General features: G+C 60.5%; 3 protein-coding genes across 3 annotated transcripts; 1 reads left to right on the forward strand and 2 right to left on the reverse strand.

Annotated features, from left to right (window-relative positions):
* Positions 1-104: 104 nt before the first annotated feature.
* Positions 105-15,585, reverse strand: DDX56 (DEAD-box helicase 56). Its single transcript, XM_054295120.1, has 14 exons — positions 15,509-15,585; positions 14,994-15,155; positions 14,207-14,367; positions 12,981-13,151; positions 10,324-10,414; positions 9,097-9,341; positions 7,102-7,215; positions 5,879-6,049; positions 5,432-5,526; positions 5,248-5,321; positions 3,239-3,328; positions 2,168-2,273; positions 1,488-1,576; positions 105-205 (listed from the first exon to the last, which is right to left on the reverse strand). Exons 1-14 carry the CDS (start codon positions 15,569-15,571, stop codon positions 125-127), a joined length of 1,713 nt encoding a protein of 570 aa, XP_054151095.1. The 5' UTR covers positions 15,572-15,585; the 3' UTR covers positions 105-124.
* Positions 15,586-16,044: 459 nt separating this feature from the next.
* On the reverse strand, positions 16,045-19,435 carry TMED4 (transmembrane p24 trafficking protein 4). The gene is made up of 5 exons (XM_054295123.1): positions 19,254-19,435; positions 18,917-19,017; positions 18,528-18,653; positions 16,926-17,072; positions 16,045-16,240 (listed from the first exon to the last, which is right to left on the reverse strand). Exons 1-5 carry the CDS (start codon positions 19,396-19,398, stop codon positions 16,091-16,093), a joined length of 669 nt encoding a protein of 222 aa, XP_054151098.1. The 5' UTR covers positions 19,399-19,435; the 3' UTR covers positions 16,045-16,090.
* A 687-nt stretch (positions 19,436-20,122) lies between these two features.
* LOC128950246 (interleukin-36 receptor antagonist protein-like) lies at positions 20,123-21,779 on the forward strand. The gene is made up of 4 exons (XM_054295128.1): positions 20,123-20,352; positions 20,454-20,542; positions 20,630-20,760; positions 21,488-21,779. Exons 1-4 carry the CDS (start codon positions 20,123-20,125, stop codon positions 21,698-21,700), a joined length of 663 nt encoding a protein of 220 aa, XP_054151103.1. The 3' UTR covers positions 21,701-21,779.
* Positions 21,780-22,377: the final 598 nt, after the last annotated feature.

The following is a 22,377-nucleotide window of genomic DNA, read 5'->3' on the forward strand; positions in this document are numbered from 1 at the left end:
GCCAGGTTCCGGAGGTGCCTGCTGCGCTCCTGGGGTGCCAGGCTCTCAGGGGGTGCCCCAGGTGTGCCCAGGGGGTGCCCCCAGGTGTGCCAGGCTCTCAGGGGGTGCCCAGGCGGTGCCAGGCTCAGGGGGTGCCCTTTGCCCCCCGTTTGTTCCCTCGCCGGGCGAATCTGAAGCTCTGCAGGGGATTCCCGGAGCCGCGGGGCTGAGGAGAAACGGGCGGGAATGAGGGGGGATTTGGGGGGTCAGGGGGGATTTGGGGGTTCAGGGGGGATTTGGGGGATTTAGGGGGGTTTGGGGGGGATTTAGGGGGGATTTGGGGGAGATTTTATGGGGGATTTTGGGGTTCAGGGGGAAATTGCAGGGGGGGATTTGGAGCTTCAGTGGGGAATTTGGGGTTCAGGGGTTTTGGGGGATTTTGGGGTTCAGGGGTTTGGGGGGGTTCCTGCACCTTGGTGTCGCCCCCAGCAGGACCCCTGGGGAATTTAGGGAGGATTTGGGGGATTTTGGGGGAATTCTGGGGGGGAATTTGGGGGATTTGAGAGGGATTTTGGGGAGGGAAGTTGGGAGATTTGGGGGAGGGAATTTGGGGGATTTTGGAGGAATTTTGGGGGGGGAATTTGGGGGATTTGGAGGGAATTTTGGGGGGGAATTTGGAGGATTTTGGGGAGGGAGTTTGGGGAATTTGGGGGAATTTCGGGAAGGGAATTTGGGGAATTTTGGGGAGGGAATTTGGGGGGGAATTTTGGGGAGGCAATATGGAGGATTTTGGGGAGGCAATTTGAGGAAATTTTGCGGGAATTTTGGGGAGGGAATTTGGGGGAATTTTAGGGAGAATTTGGGGGAATTTTGGGGGGGGAAGTTGGGGAATTTTGGGGACAGAATTTTGGGGGGGAATTTGGGGGATTTTGCGGGGGGGATTTTGGGGAGGGAATTTGGGGAACTTTGGGGGGGAATTTGGGAGGGATTTTGGCTGGGATTTGTAGGGATTTTGGTCGGGGGGAATTTGGGGAATTTTGGGGGGGATTTGGGGGGATTGTGGGGAGGCAATTTGAGGGAATTTTGCGGTAATTTTGGGGGTATTTGGGGGGAATTTTGGGGAGGGGATTTTGGGGATTTTGTGGGAATTTCGGGGAGAGAATTTGGGAGATTTTGGGGAGGGAATTTGGGGGGCAATGTGGGGAATTTCGGGGAGGGAATTTGGGGAAGTCTGGGGAGGCAATTTGAGGGAATTCTGCGGGAATTTTGGAGGGGATTTGGTGAGAATTTTGGGGAGGGAATTTGGGTGATTTTGGTGAAGGAATTTGGGGGATTTTTGCAGGAATTTTGGGGGAATTTGGGGAAGGGAATTTGGGGGATTTGGAGGGAATTTTGGGGATGGAATTTGGAGGATTTTGTAGGAATTTTGGGGGGAAATTTGGGAGATTTTGGGAAGGGAATCTGGGGGTTCAGCAGGGGATTCTGGGAGGGAATTTGGGGTCCCTCACCTTCTTCCCCCCTCGTCGGGCCCCGGCCCCTCGGGGACATTTCCTCTTTTTGGGGTTGGGGTCGGCGATGCCGCGGAGACTGGGGGGCACTGGGGGGCACAAAGGGGGTTCGAGCACCCCAAAACCACCCCTGAATCCCAATTACCCCACTGCCCACCCCAAACCCCCAACTCACCCCATTTCCCACCCCAGGCCCCAATTTCCCCCATTCCTCCCCATTTTAATCCCATTTCCTCCCATTTTTTCCCCAAAATTTCAGTTCTTTTCCTGTTTTTCCCCAAAATTTCCATATTTTCCCCATATTTTCCCAATTTCCCCCTTTTTTGCCCCATTTTGGTACCCAGTGGCCCACCTGGGGCTGACCCCATTCCCAGTTCCCCGCTTCCCCATTTCCCATATTTTTCCCCTAAAAATTCAAATTCTTTCCCCATTTTCCCCCAAAATTTCAACTTTTCCCCCATTTTTTCCCGATTTCCCCATTTTTTCCCCATTTTTGGGTACCCAGGCACTCGGGCACGTGGCCCATGTGGGGCTGATCCCATTCCCAGTTCCCCATTTTTCTCCCAAAATTTCAATTTTTTTCCCCATTTTTCCCCCGTTTTTTCCCCAAATTTCAACTTTTTTCCCCATTTTTTCCCCATTTTTCCCCAATTTCCCCCTTTTCTGCCCCATTTTGGTACCCAGGTACTCGGGCACGTGGCCCATGTGTGGCTGCACGTTGGCCGGGTGCAGGGGCCGGTCGTGCCTCAGCGCCTGCAGGTCCCGGGGATTGTCCTCAAAATACACCTGGAATTCATTAATTAACCATTAATTAACCCTTAATAAGTCCTTAATTCACCCTTAATTAAGAATTAATCAATAATTTCTCCATTGCAGCACGGAAATCCCTCCCCCAGAGGCGTTAAAATGGCAAAAATGGGGTTAAAATTGAGGGGTTGGGGTGGAAATCCCCAAAAGATTTGGGGTTTTTTATCCCCATTTTGGGGTTTTTTATCCCAAATTTTAGGGGGTTTTATCCCAATTTTGCTTTTTTTAATCCCCATTTTGGGAAGGTTTTAGCCCCATTTTTGGAGGTTTTTATCCTAAATTTGGGGGTTTTGAGTATACTCATTTTGGGTTATTTTTTTTTCCAATTTTAGGGGGTTTTATCCCATTTTTTAAGGATTCTCTCCCCATTTTGTTTTTTTTTTTTTTTTAATCCAATTTTGGGGTTTTTATCCCAAATTTTAGGGGTTTTGTCCCAATTATTGTTTTTAATCCCATTTTGGGGATTTTACCCCAATTTTGGGTTTTTTTAAATCCAAATTTTGGGGTTTTTCATCCAAATTTTGGGGGTTTTATCCCATTTTTGAAGGATTCAATCTCCAGTTTTTGAAATTCAGTTTTGGGGTTTTATCCTAAATTTTAGGGGTTTTACCCCAATTTTGGAGTTTTTAAATCTCCATTTAAGAGGTTTTTATCCCCATTTTGGGGTTTTTATCCCCACTGCAGAGGTTTTAACCCCATTTGGGGGTTTTTATCCCAATTTGGGGTATTTTTATATCCCCATTATCGGGTGCTTTTAATCCCATTTTTTAAAGCTTCCATTTTAATTTTTGTGGGGTTTTTTATCCCCATTTAGAAGATTTTTATCCCCATTTTAGGGGTTTTTTTTTTTTTTTTTTTGAGTCCCAATTTTGGGGTTTTTATCTCAATTTTGGGGTTTTTTTTTACCCAATTTTGGGGTTTTCACCCCAGTTTTGGGGTCTCACCTTGAGCTTCTCGGAGTTGAGCAGCTCCTGGCGCAGCTCCCGCAGCCGCGCCTCGCGCACGGCCTGCTTGGTGACAGCGCGCATGGCGTCCTGGGGACATGGGGACATCATTGGGGACATTAATGACATCATTGGGGACAGGCCTGCTTGGTGACAGCGCGCATGGCGTCCTGGGGACATGGGGACATCATTGGGGACATTGGGGACATTGGGGACAGGCCTGCTTGGTGACAGCGCGCATGGCGTCCTGGGGACATGGGGACATTGGGGACATTGGGGACATCATTGGGGACAGGCCTGCTTGGTGACAGCGCGCATGGCGTCCTGGGGACATGGGGACATCATTGGGGACATTAATGACATCATTGGGGACAGGCCTGCTTGGTGACAGCGCGCATGGCGTCCTGGGGACATGGGGACATCATTGGGGACATTAATGACATCATTGGGGACAGGCCTGCTTGGTGACAGCGCGCATGGCGTCCTGGGGACATGGGGACATCATTGGGGACATTAATGACATCATTGGGGACAGGCCTGCTTGGTGACAGCGCGCATGGCGTCCTGGGGACATGGGGACATTAATGACATCATTGGGGACAGGCCTGCTTGGTGACAGCGCGCATGGCGTCCTGGGGACATGGGGACATTGGGGACATTAATGACATCATTGGGGACACTGGGGACAGGCCTGCTTGGTGACAGCGCGCATGGCGTCCTGGGGACATGGGGACATTGGGGACATTAATGACATCATTGGGGACACTGGGGACAGGCCTGCTTGGTGACAGCGCGCATGGCGTCCTGGGGACATGGGGACATCATTGGGGACATTGGGGACATCATTGGGGACAGGCCTGCTTGGTGACAGCGCGCATGGCGTCCTGGGGACATGGGGACATTGGGGACATTAATGACATCATTGGGACATTGGGGACAGGCCTGCTTGGTGACAGCGCGCATGGCGTCCTGGGGACATTAATGACATCATTGGGGACAGGCCTGCTTGGTGACAGCGCGCATGGCGTCCTGGGGACATGGGGACATTAATGACATCATTGGGGACATCATTGGGGACAGGCCTGCTTGGTGACAGCGCGCATGGCGTCCTGGGGACATTAATGACATCATTGGGGACATTGGGGACAGGCCTGCTTGGTGACAGCGCGCATGGCGTCCTGGGGACATGGGGACATTGGGGACATTAATGGGGCATTGGGGACATTGGGGACATCATTGGGACACTGGGGACAGGCCTGCTTGGTGACAGCGCGCATGGCGTCCTGGGGACATGGGGACATTGGGGACATTAATGGGGCATTGGGGACATTGGGGACATCATTGGGACACTGGGGACAGGCCTGCTTGGTGACAGCGTGCATGGCGTCCTGGGGACATGGGGACATTGGGGACATTAATGACATCATTGGGGACACTGGGGACAGGCCTGCTTGGTGACAGCGCGCATGGCGTCCTGGGGACATGGGGACATCATTGGGGACATTGGGGACATCATTGGGGACAGGCCTGCTTGGTGACAGCGCGCATGGCGTCCTGGGGACATGGGGACATCATTGGGGACATTAATGACATCATTGGGGACAGGCCTGCTTGGTGACAGCGCGCATGGCGTCCTGGGGACATGGGGACATCATTGGGGACATTAATGACATCATTGGGGACAGGCCTGCTTGGTGACAGCGCGCATGGCGTCCTGGGGACATTGGGGACATTAATGGGACATTGGGGACATTAATGACATCATTGGGGACAGGCCTGCTTGGTGACAGCGCGCATGGCGTCCTGGGGACATTGGGGACATTAATGGGACATTGGGGACATTAATGACATCATTGGGGACATTGGAGACATCATGGGGGACATTAATGGGGCATGGGGGACATTAATGACATCATTGGGGACATCATTGGGACACTGGGGACAGCAGGGACAGGCCTGTCCCCTCGGTGTCCCCCCGGTGTCCCCCGTGTCCCCTCGGTGTCCCTCACCCTGCAGCGGTAGCGCAGCGTCTCGATCTCCTCCATGCGGAACTCGTAGGGCTGCAGCATGGACTGTCCGTTCTCTGCGGGGACACGGGGCCACCTCGGCGTCACCTCGGTGTCCCCAAACCCCCCCAGTGTCCCCAAACCCCCCCCAGTGTCCCCAAACCCCCCCCAGTGTCCCCAGTGCCACCTGCTGCCAGCGTGTCCTCGATGCGCCGCAGCCCCTCGAGCTCGTCGGGCAGTGCCAGCGTCAGCGCCGTGCCAGGGCTGTCCCCACGCGCTGTCCTGGGGACAGGGACAGCGTGGGGACAGCGTGGGGACAGGGACAGGACACAGGGACCGTGGGGACAGGGACACCGTGGGGACAGGGACAGGACACAGGGACCGTGGGGACACCCATGGAGACAGGGACAGCATGGGGACAGGGACACAGGGACCGTGGGGACAGGGACACCGGGGACACCCTGGGGGCACCCATGGGGACAGGGACACTGGGAGCTGTGGAGACAGGGACACGGTGGGGACAGGGACACCCTGAGGACAGGGATAGCGTGGGGACAGGGACAGCAGGGACCATGGGGACACCCTGGGGACACCAAGGTGACTCTGGTGACCCCGCGGTGGCCCCGTGTCACACCTGCCCACGCGGTGGATGTAGGTCTCCACCGAGGTGGGGACATCGAAGTTGATGACGGCGGCGACGTTCTGGAAATCGATGCCACGAGAGACCCCGAACTCGGGGTCCTGGGGACACTGCGGGGGCTGCGCCTTCTTGTCACCCTTCTTGTCACCCTTCTTGTCACCTTTCCTGGGGGACACGGGGACGGTCAGGGACATGGGGACACCGCGGGGACTGTCCCTTCTTGTCACCATTCCCGAGGGCACATGAGTCTCAGGCCTCAGTGCCACCCCCAGTCCCCTGTGCCACCTCGCTGTCCCCAAGCTGACCTGGCTGTCCCCAGGGTCCCCAATGTCCCCAAGCTGACCTGGCTGTCCCCAATGTCCCCATTCTGACCTGGCTGTGCCCAGTGCCACCCCAGTGTCCCTGCTGCCCCCAGACTGACCTGGCTGGGCCCTGGCTGTCCCCAATGTCCCCAGTGCCACCCCAGTGTCCCCACTGTCCCCAGTGTCCCCATTCTGACCTGGCCGTGTCCCCCCTACGTGGGCGATGCTGGGGGGACTCTGGCTGTCCCCAGTGTCCCCATTGTCCCCCAGCTGACCTGGCTGTCCCCATTGTCCCCAGTGCCACCCCAGTGTCCCCATTCTGACTGGCCGTGCCCTGGCTGTCCCCAGTGTCCCCAGTGCCACCCCAGTGTCCCCATTCTGACCTGGCCGTGCCCTGGCTGTCCCCAGTGTCCCCAGTGCCACCCCAGTGTCCCCATTCTGACCTGGCCGTGCCCTGGCTGTCCCCAATGTCCCCAGTGTCCCCATTCTGACCTGGCCGTGCCCTGGCTGTCCCCAGTGTCCCCAATGTCCCCAGTGTCCCCATTCTGACCTGGCCGTGCCCTGGCTGTCCCCAGTGCCACCCCAGTGTCCCCATTCTGACCTGGCCGTGCCCTGGCTGTCCCCAGTGTCCCCAGTGCCACCCCAGTGTCCCCATTCTGACCTGGCCGTGCCCTGGCTGTCCCCAATGTCCCCAGTGTCCCCATTCTGACCTGGCCGTGCCCTGGCTGTCCCCAGTGTCCCCAATGTCCCCAGTGTCCCCATTCTGACCTGGCCGTGCCCTGGCTGTCCCCAATGTCCCCAGTGTCCCCATTCTGACCTGGCCGTGCCCTGGCTGTCCCCAGTGTCCCCAGTGTCCCCATTCTGACCTGGCCGTGCCCTGGCTGTCCCCAATGTCCCCAGTGTCCCCATTCTGACCTGGCCGTGCCCGCCCTGCGCGGGCGGTGCCGGGGGGGCTCCGCCGGCCCCTCCTCGTCGGTGGCCACGATGTAATCGTAGAGACCCCGGTTAAACTGGGCAATGACGTGGCACCTGTGGGACAGGGACATCATCCCAGGGTCACCTGGGACATCCCAGTGTCACCAGGCACCCGGGACAGGGACAGGAATTGAGAGCACAAACAAGAATTCCAACAAACCCCATAACATAAACCCCGCCCCATAAACCCCATAAATCCCCCAGGACTCACCGGGATCCCACAGGCAGCAGAGAGCTGAGGACAGAAATGGGAATTCCCACCCCACCCTATAAACCCCACCCCACAAATCCCACCCCATTCTTTCCTCTCAGAAACCACCAGGATCAGGTGAAAACCCAGGAATTTGGGACTCAAATGGCAATTCCCACAAATCCCATCCCAAAAATCTCACCAGGACTCACCAGGATCCCACGGGCAGGAGCGGGCTGAGGACACAAACGAGAATTCTCACCCCACAAATCCCACCCCATTATCTCCCCTCAAAAACCTCTAGGATCAGGTGAAAACCCAGGAATCTGGGACACAAATGGCAATTCCCATAAGCCCCATCCCATAAACCCCAGAAATACCACCAGGACTCACCAGGATCCCACAGGCAGGAGCGTGTTGAGGACTCAGTGAGGACTCAAAAGGGAATTCCCACAAATCCCACCCCAGAAACCTCATAAATCCCCCAGGTCTCACTGGGATCACACAGGCAGCTGTGGGTTGAGGCACAAATGGCAATTCCCACAAGTCCCATCCCATAAATCCCACCCCATTATCTCCCCTCAAAAACCACTAGGATCAGGTGAAAACCCAGGAATCTGGGACACAAATGGCAATTCCCACAAGTCCCACCCCATTATCTCCCCTCAGAAACCACTAGGATCAGGTGAAAACCCGGGAATTTAGGACACAAAAGGCAATTCCCACAAAACCCCACCCCACAAATCTCACCAGGACTCACCAGGATCCCACAGGCAGCAGCGGGTTGAGGACACAAACGAGAATTCTCACCCCACAAATCCTACCCCATTCTTTCCTCTCAGAAATCACTGGGATCAGGTGAAAACCCAGGAATTTGGGACTCAAATGGCAATTCCCACAAATCCCACCCCATAAATCCCTCAGGACTCACCAGGATCCCACAGGCAGCTGTGTGCTGAGGACACAAATGGGAATTCCCACAAACCCCACCCCATAAATCCTACCCCATTCTTTCCTCCCAGAAATCACTGGGATCACGTGAAAACCCAGGAATTTAGGACTCAAATGGGAATTCCCACAAACCCCACCCCACAAACCCCATAAATCCCACCAGGACTCACCAGGATCCCACGGGCAGGAGCGTGCTGAGGACTCAATGAGGACTCAAACGGCAATTCCCACAAACCCCACCCCATAAATCCCACCCCCTTCTTTCCTCTCAGAAATCACCGGGATCAGGTGAAAACCCAGGAATTTGGGACTCAAATGGCAATTCCCATAAACCCCACCCCACAAACCCCCCAGCACTCACAGGCAGGAGCGTGTTGAGGACTCAATGAGGACTCAAACGGCAATTCCCACAAACGCCACCCCACAAATCCCACCAGGACTCACCAGGATCCCACAGACAGCAGCAGGTTGAGGACTCAATGAGGACACAAATGGCAATTCCCACAAACCCCATAAATCCCCCAGGACTCACCAGGATCCCACGGGCAGGAGCGTGCTGAGGACTCAACCAGCAATCCCCACAAACCCCACCCCATAAATCCCTCAGGACTCACCTTGAGCGGGCGGGCAGCTGCGGGTTGAGGGCACAAATGGCAATTCCCACAAACCCCACAAACCCCATAAATCCCCCAGGACTCACCAGGATCCCACGGGCAGGAGCGTGCTGAGGACTCAATGAGGACTCAAACGGCAATCCCCACAAACCCCATCCCGTGAATCCCCCCAGGACTCACCGAGAGCGGGCGGGCAGCTGCGGGTTGAGGGCGCAGGCAGCGATCCCGAACTGCTCCAGGAACAGTTTGACCCTGAAGGCCCGGGCCAGGCTGCCCACGAAGAGCAGCGCCCGCCCCCGCAGCAGCCGCAGCTTCAGCAGCGCCGCCAGCAGCAGGAACTTGTCCTCCTCGGTGGGACAGCGCAGCTGGAACTGCTGCAGCTGCGAGCTGCCGGGGAGACGGGGCTCTGGGGGCAGGACATGGACCTAAAATTGGGATTTGGGGTTAAAAACCTGAAATTGGGCATCAGGGAGCTGCTGCAGCTGGGAGCTGCCGGGGAGACGGGGCTCTGGGGGCAGGACATGGACCTAAAATTGGGGGATTTGGGGTTAAAATCCCATGTGGAACTGCCAAATCCCAAATTGGGCACTGGGGAACTGCTGCAGTTCGGAGCTGCCTGGGAGACGGGGCTCTGGAGGGTGGACATGGACCTGGAATCGGGGGATTTGGGGTTAAAAACCTGAAATTGGGCACTGGGGAACTGCCAAATCCCAAATTGGGCACTGGGGAACTGCTGCAGTTCGGAGCTGCCCGGGAGACGGGGCTCTGGGGGCAGGACATGGACCTGGAATCGGGGGATTTGGGGTTAAAAACCCAAAATTGGGGATTGGGAACTGCCTGGGAGATGGGGCTCAGGGGGGAGAACATGGACCTAAAATTGGGATTTGGGGTTAAAAACCCTGAAACTGGGCACTGGGGAACTGCCAAATCCCAAATTTGGCACTGGGGAACTGCTACAGCTGGGAGCTGCCCAGGAGTCGGGCTCAGGGGGGAGAGCATGGAACAGGATTTGGGGTTAAAAACCTGAAATTGGGGATTGGGAACTGCCAGGGAGACGGGGCTCAGGGGGCAGGACATGGACCTGGAATGGGATTTGGGGTTAAAAACCCAAAACTGGGCACTGGGGAACTGCTGGAAATGGGAATGGCCCAGGAGTCGGGGCTCTGGCGGCAGAAACTGCGCCTGGAATTGGGATTTGGGGTTAAAAACCCAAAACTGGGCATTGGGGTTAAAATCCCAAAACCGGGCACTGGGGAACTGGAATTCCCAGGGAATTTGGGGTCAGGGATGGGAAATGGGGGATGGTGTTCCCAAATCCTGGTGCTTTCCATCTCCGTGCCTGCAGCAGAACGCCCAGACCTCACTCCAGACCCCCCAAAACGTCCCAAACCCCCCCAAATTCCTCACGGGGTTGTGCAGCACCAGCTCCTGCAGCGCCTCCAGCTCGGGGTTCAGGGTGGCCGACACCAGCAGGGCCTGGTAGATCTTGGGCATGTGGCTGGGGGGGCACGGGGGGTCAGGGGCACCCCAAAACCCCCCTGGGCACCCCAAAACCCCCCCGGGCTCCCCAAAACCACCCAGAACACCCCAAAACTGCTCAGAACCCCCATAACCCTTCAGTGCCCCAAAAAACCTTAAAGACCCAAAACTCCAGTGCCCCCTAAAACCTCTCAGGGAACCCCAAAACCTCAAAGACCCCCCCGTGTCCCTCCCAGCGTCCCCTCCTGTACCCCCACACTGTCCCCCTTGTGTCCCCTCCCATCGTCGCATTCATGTCCCCCCGATTGACCGTGTCCCACCCTGCACCCCTGCACTGTCCCCTCCCTGTCCCCCTCGGTGTGCCCCCGTTGTGCTCCTAGTGTCCCCCTTGGTGTCCCCTCCCATTGTCCCCCCCTACTGTCCCCTGTGTCCCTCCCATGTCCCCTCAGCGTCCCCCCAGTGTCACCCCTGGGTGTCCCTTCCCTGTCCCTCTGTGTCCCCTCCCATTGTCACACTGTCACCCCCATAGGCCCTCCTGGTTGTCCCCTTGGTGTCCCCTCCCTGTCCCCCCAGTATCCCCTCCTTGTGTCCCTGTGTCCTTCTATGTGTCCCCTCCCTGTCCTGTTGTGTCCCCTCCCTGTCCCCCGTGTCCTTCTCTGTTCCCTCCCTGTCCCTTCCATGTTCCCCTGAGTGTCCCCTTGGTTTCCCTACCCATCCCCTCATGTCCTTCTCTGTGTCCCCCGGGTGTCCCCTCCCTGTCTCCCAGTTTTCCTCCCCATCTCCCCGGTGTCCCCTCGGTTTCTCCTCCCTGTCCCCCCGTGTCCTTCTCTGTGTCCCCCCTGTCCTTCTCTGTGTCCCCATGTCCTTCTCTGTGTCCCCCATGTCCTTCTCTGTGTCCCCACGTCCTTCTCTGTGTCCCCATGTCCTTCTCTGTGTGTCCCCCATGTCCTTCTCTGTGTCCCCATGTCCTTCTCTGTGTCCCCCATGTCCTTCTCTGTGTGTCCCCATGTCCTTTGTGTGTCCCCATGTCCTTCTCTGTGTGTCCCCATGTCCCCAGTGTGTCCCCATGTCCTTCTCTGTGTCCCCCATGTCCTTCTCTGTGTGTCCCCCATGTCCTTCTCTGTGTGTCCCCATGTCCTTTCTGTGTGTCCCCCATGTCCTTCTCTGTGTGTCCCCATGTCCTTCTCTGTGTCCCCATGTCCTTCTCTGTGTCCCCCATGTCCTTCTCTGTTTGTCCCCCATGTCCTTCTCTGTGTCCCCATGTCCTTCTCTGTGTGTCCCCCATGTCCTTCCTGTGTGTCCCCCATGTCCTTCCTGTGTGTCCCCATGTCCTTCTCTGTGTCCCCCCGTGTCCTTCTCTGTGTCCCCCCATGTCCCCAGTGTGTCCCCCATGTCCTTCTCTGTGTGTCCCCATGTCCTTCCTGTGTGTCCCCATGTCCTTCTCTGTGTCCCCCATGTCCTTCTCTGTGTCCCCCATGTCCTTCCCTGTGTCCCCATGTCCTTCTCTGTGTTCCCATGTCCCCAGTGTGTCCCCATGTCCTTCCTGTGTGTCCCCATGTCCTTCTCTGTGTCCCCCATGTCCTTCTCTATGTCCCCCCTGTCCTTCTCTGTGTCCCCCATGTCCTTCTCTGTGTGTCCCCATGTCCTTCTCTGTGTCCCCATGTCCTTCTCTGTGTCCCCACATCCTTCTCTGTGTCCCCCATGTCCTTCTCTGTGTCCCCATGTCCTTCTCTGTGTCCCCCATGTCCTTCTCTGTGTCCCCATGTCCTTCCTGTGTGTCCCCATGTCCTTCTCTGTGTGTCCCCCATGTCCTTCCTGTGTGTCCCCATGTCCTTCTCTGTGTCCCCATGTCCTTCCTGTGTGTCCCCCATGTCCTTCTCTGTGTCCCCATGTCCTTCCTGTGTGTCCCCATGTCCTTCTCTGTGTCCCCCCGTGTCCTTCTCTGTGTCCCCCCATGTCCTTCTCTGTGTGTCCCCCATGTCCTTTCTGTGTGTCCCCATGTCCCCAGTGTGTCCCCCATGTCCTTCTCTGTGTCCCCCATGTCCTTCTCTATGTCCCCCCTGTCCTTCTCTGTGTCCCCATGTCCTTCTCTGTGTGTCCCCATGTCCTTCCTGTGTGTCCCCCATGTCCTTCCTGTGTGTCCCCATGTCCTTCCTGTGTGTCCCCCATGTCCTTTCTGTGTGTCCCCATGTCCTTCTCTGTGTCCCCATGTCCTTCTCTGTGTCCCCCATGTCCTTCTCTGTGTCCCCATGTCCTTCTCTGTGTTCCCATGTCCTTCCTGTGTGTCCCCATGTCCTTCTCTGTGTCCCCCATGTCCTTCTCTGTGTGTCCCCATGTCCTTTCTGTGTGTCCCCATGTCCTTCTCTGTGTCCCCATGTCCTTCTCTGTGTCCCCCATGTCCTTCTCTGTGTCCCCATGTCCTTCTCTGTGTTCCCATGTCCTTCCTGTGTGTCCCCATGTCCTTCTCTGTGTCCCCCATGTTCTTCTCTGTGTGTCCCCATGTCCTTCCTGTGTGTCCCCATGTCCTTCTCTGTGTCCCCCCATGTCCCCAGTGTGTCCCCAGTGTGTCCCCAGCGTGTCCCCACCAGAGCAGGGCGCGGATGTCGTCCCCGAAGCCGAAGGACAGCAGCAGATCGGCCTCGTCCAGCACCAGCAGCTCCAGCCAGGGCCGCAGTGCCAGGCTGTGCCCGGCCACGTGTGCCAGGACACGGCCAGGCGTGCCCACCACGATGTCGGGCTGCTCCATCAGCACCGGCCTGGGGACACACAGGGGTCAGTGACACCCAGGGGACATTGAGGGGACACCCAGTGCCAGGCTGTGCCCGGCCACGTGTGCCAGGACACGGCCAGGCGTGCCCACCACGATGTCGGGCTGCTCCATCAGCACCGGCCTGGGGACACACAGGGGTCACAGGGGTCAGGGACATTGAGGGGACACCCAGGGGACACCCAGTGCCAGGCTGTGCCCGGCCACGTGTGCCAGGACACAGCTGGGGTGCCCACCACGATGTCCGGCTGCTCCATCAGCACCGGCCTGGGGACACACAGGGGTCAGGGACACCCAGGGGACACCCAGGACATTGAGGGGACACCCAGGGAGGGATCAGGTCAGGGACATTGAAGGGACATTGAGGGGACACCCAGGGAAATGTCATGGACATGGAGGGGACATTCGGAAAGAGGTCAGGGACATTGAGGGGACACCCAGGGGACACCCAGGGAGGGGTCAGGGCCAGGCTGTGCCCATCCAGGTGTGCCAGGACACGTCCAGGTGTGCCCACCACAGCGCACCAGCCTGGGGACACGGTGGGCAGGTCAGGGACACCAGGGTGGCTCTGGGGACACTGGGGTGGGTCAGGGGACACCAGGGTGGGTGAGGGGACACCAGGGTGGCTCTGGGGACACTGGGGTGGGTCAGGGGACACCAGGGTGGGTGAGGGGACACCAGGGTGGCTCTGGGGACACTGGGGTGGGTCAGGGGACACCAGGATGGGTCAGGGGACACCAGGGTGGCTCTGGGGACACTGGGGTGGGTCAGGGGACACCAGGATGGGTCAGGGGACACCAGGGTGGCTCTGGGGACACCGGGGTGGGTCAGGGGACACCAGGGTGGTTTTGGGGACACCAGGGTGGCTCTGGGGACACTGGGGTGGGTCAGAGGACACCAGGATGGGTCAGGGGACACCAGGGTGGCTCTGGGGACACTGGGGTGGGTCAGGGGACACCAGGATGGGTCAGGGGACACCAGGATGGGTCAGGGGACACCAGGGTGGCTCTGGGGACACCAGGGGGGGCTCGGGGGGTGACTGACCGCTGCTCGGCGAGGTCCGAGTGCCCGCAGAGCTCGGCCACGCGCAGCTGGCGGGCGCAGAAGGCGGCCAGGCGGCGCAGGGTGTGCCCGACCTGCCGTGCCAGCTCCGCCGAGGGCACCAGCACCAGCGCCCGCACGGCCTGCGGCACGGCTGGGGACGCCTGGGGACACGTGGGGGGGACAGCGGGGTCACTGGGGGCACACAGGGGACAGCGGGGTCAGCCCCAGTGCCCCCAGTACACCCCGGTGCCTCCCAGTACATCCCAGTGCCCACATCCCCGCCTGTGCCCCCAACCCCACAGCGCCTCCCAGTGCCCCCAGTATCCCCAGTACCTCCAGATCCCCAGCAGCTTGTGCAGCACAGGCAGTCCCAGTTCCCCCCAGTATTCCCAGTTCCCCCCAGTGCTCCCCAGTATTCCCAGTATCCCCAGTTCCCCCAGTACCTCCTTGATCCCCAGCAGTTTGTGCAGCACGGGCAACCCCACACTCCCAGTGCTCCCAGTATCCCCAGTTCCCCCAGTACACCCAGTACCTCTTTGGTGCTCAGCAGCTTGTGCAGCACGGGCAATTCCAGTATCCCCAGTTCCCCCAGTTTCCCCAGTACCTCTTTGATGCCCAGCAGTTTGTGCAGTCCCAGTTCTCCCCAGTTCCCCCCAGTTCTCCCCAGTCCCCCCAGTTTCCCCAGTACCTCTTTGATCCCCAGCAGTTTGTGCAGCACGGGCAACCCCACACTCCCAGTGCTCCCAGTATCCCCAGTTCCCCCCAGTATCCCCAGTTCCCCCAGTACCTCTTTGATGCTCAGCAGTTTCTGCAGCACGGGCAGTCCGTACGCTCCCGTTTTCCCTGACCCGGTCCTGGCCCGGGCCAGCAGGTCCCGGCCCTCCATGGCCAGCGGGATGGCGCGGGCCTGGATGGCCGTGGGCACTGCCCAGCCCAGCTCCGCCACCGCCTGCGGGCACAGGGCTCGGTGTCACCTCGGGGACACCACAATGGGGACAGTCCCAGTGCCACCCCAGTGCCACCCTCTCCCCATGGGGACAATCCTCAGTGTCCCCCCACCCCAGGAGACTCCGGTGTCCCCTCAGGCCCCCCACCCCTGAAGGGACCCCAATGTCCCCGTGCCCTCAGAGGGTCCCCAAAGCGACTCCACAACCGCCGCGCCACCCCGGTGTCCCCATCCCTTCCGCCCCCAAACCCTCCCCTCAGAGGGATCCCTTACCCCTCCCGGCACCCTGGCGATCGCTGCCCCCCCAACCCCCCGCTATCCCCGGCCAAACTCCCCCCCGGTCCCGTTGCGCTCACCCTCAGCAGCCGCCCGTCCAGCCCCATGTGCTCGAACCCCTTCGCCTCCATCTCTGCCGCCATCTTGGCCCCGCCGCGCACGCACTTCCGGTCTCACGGCCCCGCCCACCGACACTTCCGGTGCGCGCGCAGAGCGCCGCCATGGCGGCTGAGGGCGCCCCCCGGCGGTGGAGGACCGAGAGCATCCGACACCCCAAAATCCGCCCCGGGACCGATTTTTGGGGTGAAAACGGCCGGGTTTGAGCAGCAGCTGAATGCCTGCAGCGCCACGACCCCCTTCCCACCCCAAAACGCACCGACAACTCTTGGTGGAACAAAAAAACCTTTATTTCCCCCCCCCCCAAAAAAACACCTTGGGGGGTGGCGCCTTTCTCTGCTCCCTCCATGGCAGGCAAGGCACCCCAAAATCCGCAGGGAGCACCCCAGGGTGGGTGGGATGGGTTTGGGGTCCCAGAAGGGATCCAGGATCCCTGCCTAGGGTGTGGGTGGGTTTTGGGGTGTTTTTTGGGGTAGGGGTGGGTTTTGGGGTGCCCCCTGGTTGTGGGTGGGTTTTGGGGTGCCCCCCGAGGGGGTTTTGGGGGGCTAGACGAGTTTCTTGGCCTCGAAGAAGCTCTTGAGGTGCCGCATCTGCCAGAGGCCGGTGAGGATGAGGATGACGGTCTGGGCGATGGACCACCAGAGCACGCGCTGGTTGGTGCTCTCGCTCGTCATGCGGAACCGCTCCTCCCGGTACTGAGGGGAAAATCCCAAAGATTCACCCCAAAATCCCACAAATCCACACCAAAACCCCATAAATCCACACCAAAACCCCATAAATCCACCCCACAGCTGCAGGTTCACCCCAAAATCCTCCCCAAAACCCCACAGATTGGCTGTGGCTGGTTGGTGCTCTCGCTCGTCATGCGGAACCGCTCCTCCCGGTACTGAGGGGAAAATCCCAAAGATTCACCCCAAAATCCCACAAATCCACACCAAAACCCCATGAATCCACACCAAAATCCCATAATTTCACCCCAAAGCTGCAGGTTCACCCCAAAACCCCAAAAATCCACCCCAGAACCCCACAGATTGGCCGGTTGGTGCTCTTGCTGGTCATGCAGAACCTCTCCTCACAGTACTGAGGGTAAAACCCCCAAACCCCACAAATTCACCCTAAAACCCCACGGATTCACACCAAAACCCCAAAAATTCATCTCAAAACCCCACAGATTGACCTCAAACCCCACAGATTGACCCCAAATCCCCGTGGATTGACTCCAAATCCCCATGGATTCACGTCAAACCCCATGGATTCACCCCAAAACCCCTCAGACTGACCCCAAAACTCCATGAATTCAACCCAAAAGCCCATAAACCCACCCAACCCCCCCTGGTGCCCCCGAAGCCCGCGGTTTGACCCCGAAAGGTGCCCACCTACCCTCTGGTAGTTCTGCTCCTTCTGGATCTGCTCCACCTGGTCGAGCAGCTGGCGCGCGCGGAGCTGCAGCTCCGTCAGCTTGTCCTTGGCAGCGATCTCGGGGTAGTTGTTGGTGTGCTCGCCCACCTGGATGTCCAGGTGCACCCGCTGCGGGACAGGGCACGGGCTGGCACCATGCCTGGCACCAACCATGGCACCAAACATAGCCCCAACTATGGCGCCAGTAATGGCACCAATATGGCACCAATCATGGCTTCAGCCATGGCACCAAATATGGTCCAACCATGGCACCAATGATGGCACCAACCATGAGTAGTTGTTGGTGTGCTCGCCCACCTGGATGTCCAGGTGCACCCGCTGCGGGACAGGGCACGGGCTGGCACCGCGGCTGGCACCAGGGGCACCAACCACAGCTCCAAACATGGCACCAACCACGGCGCCAGTAATGCCACCAATATGGCACCAATCATGGCTTCAGCCATGGCACCAAACATGGTCCAACCATGGCACCAAACGTGGTCCAACCATGGCACCAATGATGGCACCAACCATGAGTAGTTGTTGGTGTGCTCGCCCACCTGGATGTCCGGGTGCACCCGCTGCGGGACAGGGCACGGGCTGGCACCGGGGGGCACCAACCATGGCATTAATCATGGCTCAAATCAACCATGGCTCCAACCATAGCAACAACCATGACTCCAGTAATGGCACCAACCATGGTGTCAACCATGGCACCAACCACGGCTCCCAAACATGGCATCGGTAATGGCACCAAACATGGCACCAATCATGGCTCCAGCCATGGATCCAACCATGTAATGGCACCAACCATGGCTCCAACCATGGCTCCCAAACATGCCAAACACGGCATCGGTAATGGCACCAAACATGGCACCAATCATGGCTCCAGCCATGGATTCAACCATGGCATCAATCATGGCACCGACCACGGCTCCCAGACATGGCATTGATAATGGGACGAAACCAACCACGGCTCCAACAATGGATCCAACCACGGTGTCAAACATGGCTCTAACCATCTAATGGCACCAGTAATGCCACCAACCAAGGCACCAATCATGGCACCAACCATGGCTCCAACCACGGCTCCCAAACATGGCAAACATGCCATCGGTAACGGCACCAAACATGGCAGCAATCATGGCTCCAACCATGGCACCAAGCATGACTCCAGTAATGGCATCAACCATGGTCCAAGCATGGCACCAACCAAGGCCACCAACCATGGCTGCAACCGTGGCTCCAACCATGGCACCAGTAATGGCATCAACCATGGCTTCAACCATGGTGTCAACCATGAATCCATCCATGGCACCAATCATGGCTCCAACCATGGCACCAGCAATGGCACTATCAATGGCACAGCCATGGGTAGGGCACAGGGCTGTCACCAGCGCTGGCACAGCCACGAGAAGGGCATGGGGCTCCCCCAGGGCTGTGCCAGGGCATCATTACCAGCTTGCCCCCGGCGAACAGCGCCATGCGGGTGGAACTGGAGTGCAGCGTGGGCAGGGGCTGTGGGCACGGGGCTCAGGGGCTATGGGCACAGGGCTGTGCCAGGCTGGCACAGGGCATCATTACCAGCTTGCCCCCAGCGAACAGCGCCATGCGGGTGGAGTTGGAGTGCAGGCAGATCTGGTGCTCGCCCGGCGTGTGCGACGTGAACGTGAAGCGCCCCTCGGAGCCGTACTGCCGCGACATCACCACCTGTGCCAACGGGGACAGCGTCAGGGTCATGGGCACGGCCACTGGCATCCCATGGCGACAGTGTCAGTGCCACTGGCATCCCATGGGGACACTGTCACTGCCCTGGGCACTGGGGCACAGCCCGGGGATTGCCCAAATCCCACCCAGGGACCCCTCCCTCTGCCCAGGGGGGTGCCCAAACCCCTCCCAGGAGCCCTTCCCCATGCCCAGGGAATGCCCAGGGACCCCTCCCCGTGCCCACGAGGTGCCCAAGCCCCCCTCACCTTTCCGTCGGGGTCCTTGACCTCCACGTGCATGCCCAGCCCGGGGGTGGAGGGCAGGAAGGACTCGGACTGTTTGTCCCACAGCTGCGTCCGGTAATTGCCTGGCACGGAGCGGGCACAGGGCTCGGAGCCGACCCCCGTGCCCGGGGGGCTCTGACCCACCCCGAGCCCTCAGTGGTTCCTCCCGCTCCTCCCCCCCGCCATTCCCGGTGGTCTCTCCCGTTCCCCCCCGCCATTCTCGGTGGTCTCTCCCGTTCCCCCCCGCCATTCCCGGTGGTCTCTCCTGTTCCCCCCTCACGCCCCCGCCATTCCCGGTGCTCCCCGCCGCCGCCCGCACCGATGACCATGGTCTCGTCGGGGATCTCCTCGATGAAGCAGCGCTTCTCGGTCTCTCCGATGTGGAAGTAGAGCCCGTGCGCGCCCCAGCCCAGCAGCAGCACCGCGGCCATCGCCGCCCTCATCGCATCCCACAGAGCCGCCATGATTCCTCCCGCCCGCCCGCCGGGGGCGCTCTGCGCATGCGCCAGTGCATCACCCCGCTCACCTCGCATGCGCCGCACCCTCAGCGCAAGCGCAGTATCGCCCTCAGCGCCCAGCGAGAGCGTCGCGGCTTCGCGCCTCGCTCTGCGCATGCGCAAATCCCACGGCCACTCAGCGCTCCCCACGCCGCCCGTGCGCTCCCCGCCGCTCCCGCAGGGCGCATGCGCCTCCGCCGCCGCGGTGGCGCAGCGGGGAGGGCGCCGCTCTCTCACTTCTAAGACCGCGAGTTCGAGCCCCATCACAGCCATCGCGGGGGTCGCCGTGTCCCCACGCGTGTCGCGTTGTCATCTCCCCCCTCGCCATGTGTCCCCTCGTTTGTCACCCCGTGGAGATGCTGAGCAATGGCGGGGGCGGGGCGCGCCCTTCTCAGCAGTGTGGCAACACCGGCAACTTTCTTCCTTCCTTCCTCCCTTCCTCTCCGCCGCCCGCAGCGCCCGGAGCCGGGGGTCCCACTGGAACCGGGGGTAGCACCGGAGCCGGGGGTGTCACAGCGGAGGCAGGGGCGTCACAGGAGCCGGGGGTCCCAGAGGAGCCGGGGTCGCACCGGAGCCGGGGGTCCCAGCGTAACAGGGGGTCCTACAGGAACCGGGGGTCCTACAAGAACCGGGGGTCTCACCGGAGCCGCGGTCGCACCGGAGCCGGGGTCCCAGCAGAACCGGGGGTCCCATGGGTGAGCGCTGCCCGGGGACCCCGCGCACGGCCCGGAGGGGACGCGGAGCGCCCGGCACGGCCGGTGCCACCGGGAGGGGTCCCCGAGGCTCGGGGGGCGCGGGCAGGGGGCTCGGAGGGCTCCACGTGGCCGCCCTCAGCCTCGCCCTCCTCTTCCTCCGCGCAGAGGCCGAAGGCTTCGCCCTCTGCCACGCGCCCGCGCTGCAGACCAAGGTGTTCCAGTACCGGTAAGGGACGGCCCGGGGGCGGCGGGGACAGCGGGGCTGGCACGGGACGGGACCGGGGTGGCACCGAGCGGTGGCACCGCTGTCCCCGCTTTGCCCGCCAGGCTGTGGGACGTGAACCAGCGCTCGCTGTACCTGCGCGATGACCAGCTGGTGGCCGGGCACCTGCAGGGCGCCAACGCCGCGCTGGAAGGTGACACGGGGACGCGCTGGGGTGGGGACGCGCGCGGGGACACGCGCTGAGGGTCCCCGTGTCACCCACCCGCCCACCCACCCGCAGAGAAAGTGTTCTGGGTGCCCAACCGAGCCCTGGAGCCCGCGCGGCTGCCGGTGATCCTCGGGATCCGGAGCGGCTCCCGCTGCCTCCGCACCGAGCGCGGCCCCGCCGGAGAGCCCCGGCTGCGGCTGCAGGTGCGACAGCGGGGGGACAGGGAGGGGACAGCGGGGGGACAGCGGGGACAGCGGGGGGACAGCGGGGATATAGCGGGGATAGTGAGGGGACAGCGAGGGGACAGGGAGGGACAGCGGGGTGACAGCAAGGGGACAGTGCGGGGGAGAGTGGTAATAGCGAGGGGACAGCGGGGATAGCGACGGGAACAGGGTGGGGATAGTGGGGGGCACCGGGGACAGCACAGGGGACAGCAGGGACAGCGAGGGGACAGCGGGGGTTTAACGGGGATAGGGCGGGGACAACGTGGGGACAGGGACGGGCATGCCAAGGGGACGGGGACATCACAAGAATGGGGATGGGGACACGGTGGGAATGGGGACACCAGAGGCATGGTGACATGGAAGGGATGAGGACATCACGGGGATGGGGATGCCAAGAGAGTGGTGACATCAAGGGGTTGGGGACACCTAAAGAGATGGGGACACCGTGGGGGTGGTGATGAGGATGGGGACACCAAAGTTTTAGGGATGGGACGCCATGGGGAGGGGACACCTGGGGACAAGGGGGCTACAGGGATGGGACACCGCTGGGTGGGGACACCGGGACCGCGGGGATGGGGACACGGGGACGGGACATTGTGGGATGGGGACATTACAGGCAGTGCCCACACCGCACCACACCCCTGGCACACGGTGCCCGCGGTGCCCGGGCGCTGTCCCCGCGGGTGACACGGCGCTGTCACCGCAGGACGTGGACATCCGGGAGCTGCCCCGCGCCGGTGACAGCGCGGCCGCCTTCACCTTCTTCCGCTCCTACCGGGACGGGCTGTGGCGCTTCGAGTCGGCCGCGCACCCCGGCTGGTTCCTGTGCACGTCCCCGCGCGGCCACCAGCCCCTGGCGCTCTGTCGCCACCGCGATGTCACCTCCAACCTGCTCGACTTCTACTTCCAGCTCTGCTGAGCGCGCCCGGGCCCCGCGCGGGGACAGCGGAGACCCGGGGTGGTGGCATCTTCCTGGGGAGGGTGGCATCACCCCTAAAACGGTGACATCTTCCTGGGGAGGGTGGCATCACCCCTAGAACGGTGACATCTTCCTGGGGAGGGTGGCATCACCCCCAGGACGGTGACATCTTCCTGGGGAGGGTGGCATCACCCCTAAAACGGTGACATCCCCCTGGAGACGGTGGCATCTCCCCCAGGACGGTGGCATCCCCCTGGAGACGGTGGCATCACCCCTAGAACGGTGACATCTTCCTGGGGAGGGTGGCATCTCCCCCAGGGTGGTGACATCCCTCTGGGGAAGGTGGCATTCCCCTCAGCATGGTGACATCTTCCTCGGGAGGGTGGCATCACCTCCAGAGTGGTGACATCCCCCTGGGGAGGTGACATCCCCCCTGAGGATGGTGACATCCTCACCCCTTAGAGAGAGTGGCATCCTCACCCAGCGAGGGTGACATCCTGGCTCCTCGGTGACATCTTCCCCAGGACGGTGACATCCATCCTGGACCGTGCCACCCCCCCTTGCTCCGGGGCGTGCTGTCCCCTTGGGGACAGCGACATCCGTCCCCCGGTGTGGTGCCACTCCCTCGGGGCGGTGCCATCCCCCTGGGGACAGCGACATCGCCTTGGGGACAGCGC

The sequence above is a fragment of the Melozone crissalis genome, unplaced genomic scaffold (assembly GCF_028551555.1).
Source record: "Melozone crissalis strain CALT ecotype California unplaced genomic scaffold, PUWL_Pcris_2 ptg000523l_1, whole genome shotgun sequence".
In the NCBI taxonomy this organism is placed as follows: Eukaryota; Metazoa; Chordata; class Aves; order Passeriformes; family Passerellidae; genus Melozone; species Melozone crissalis.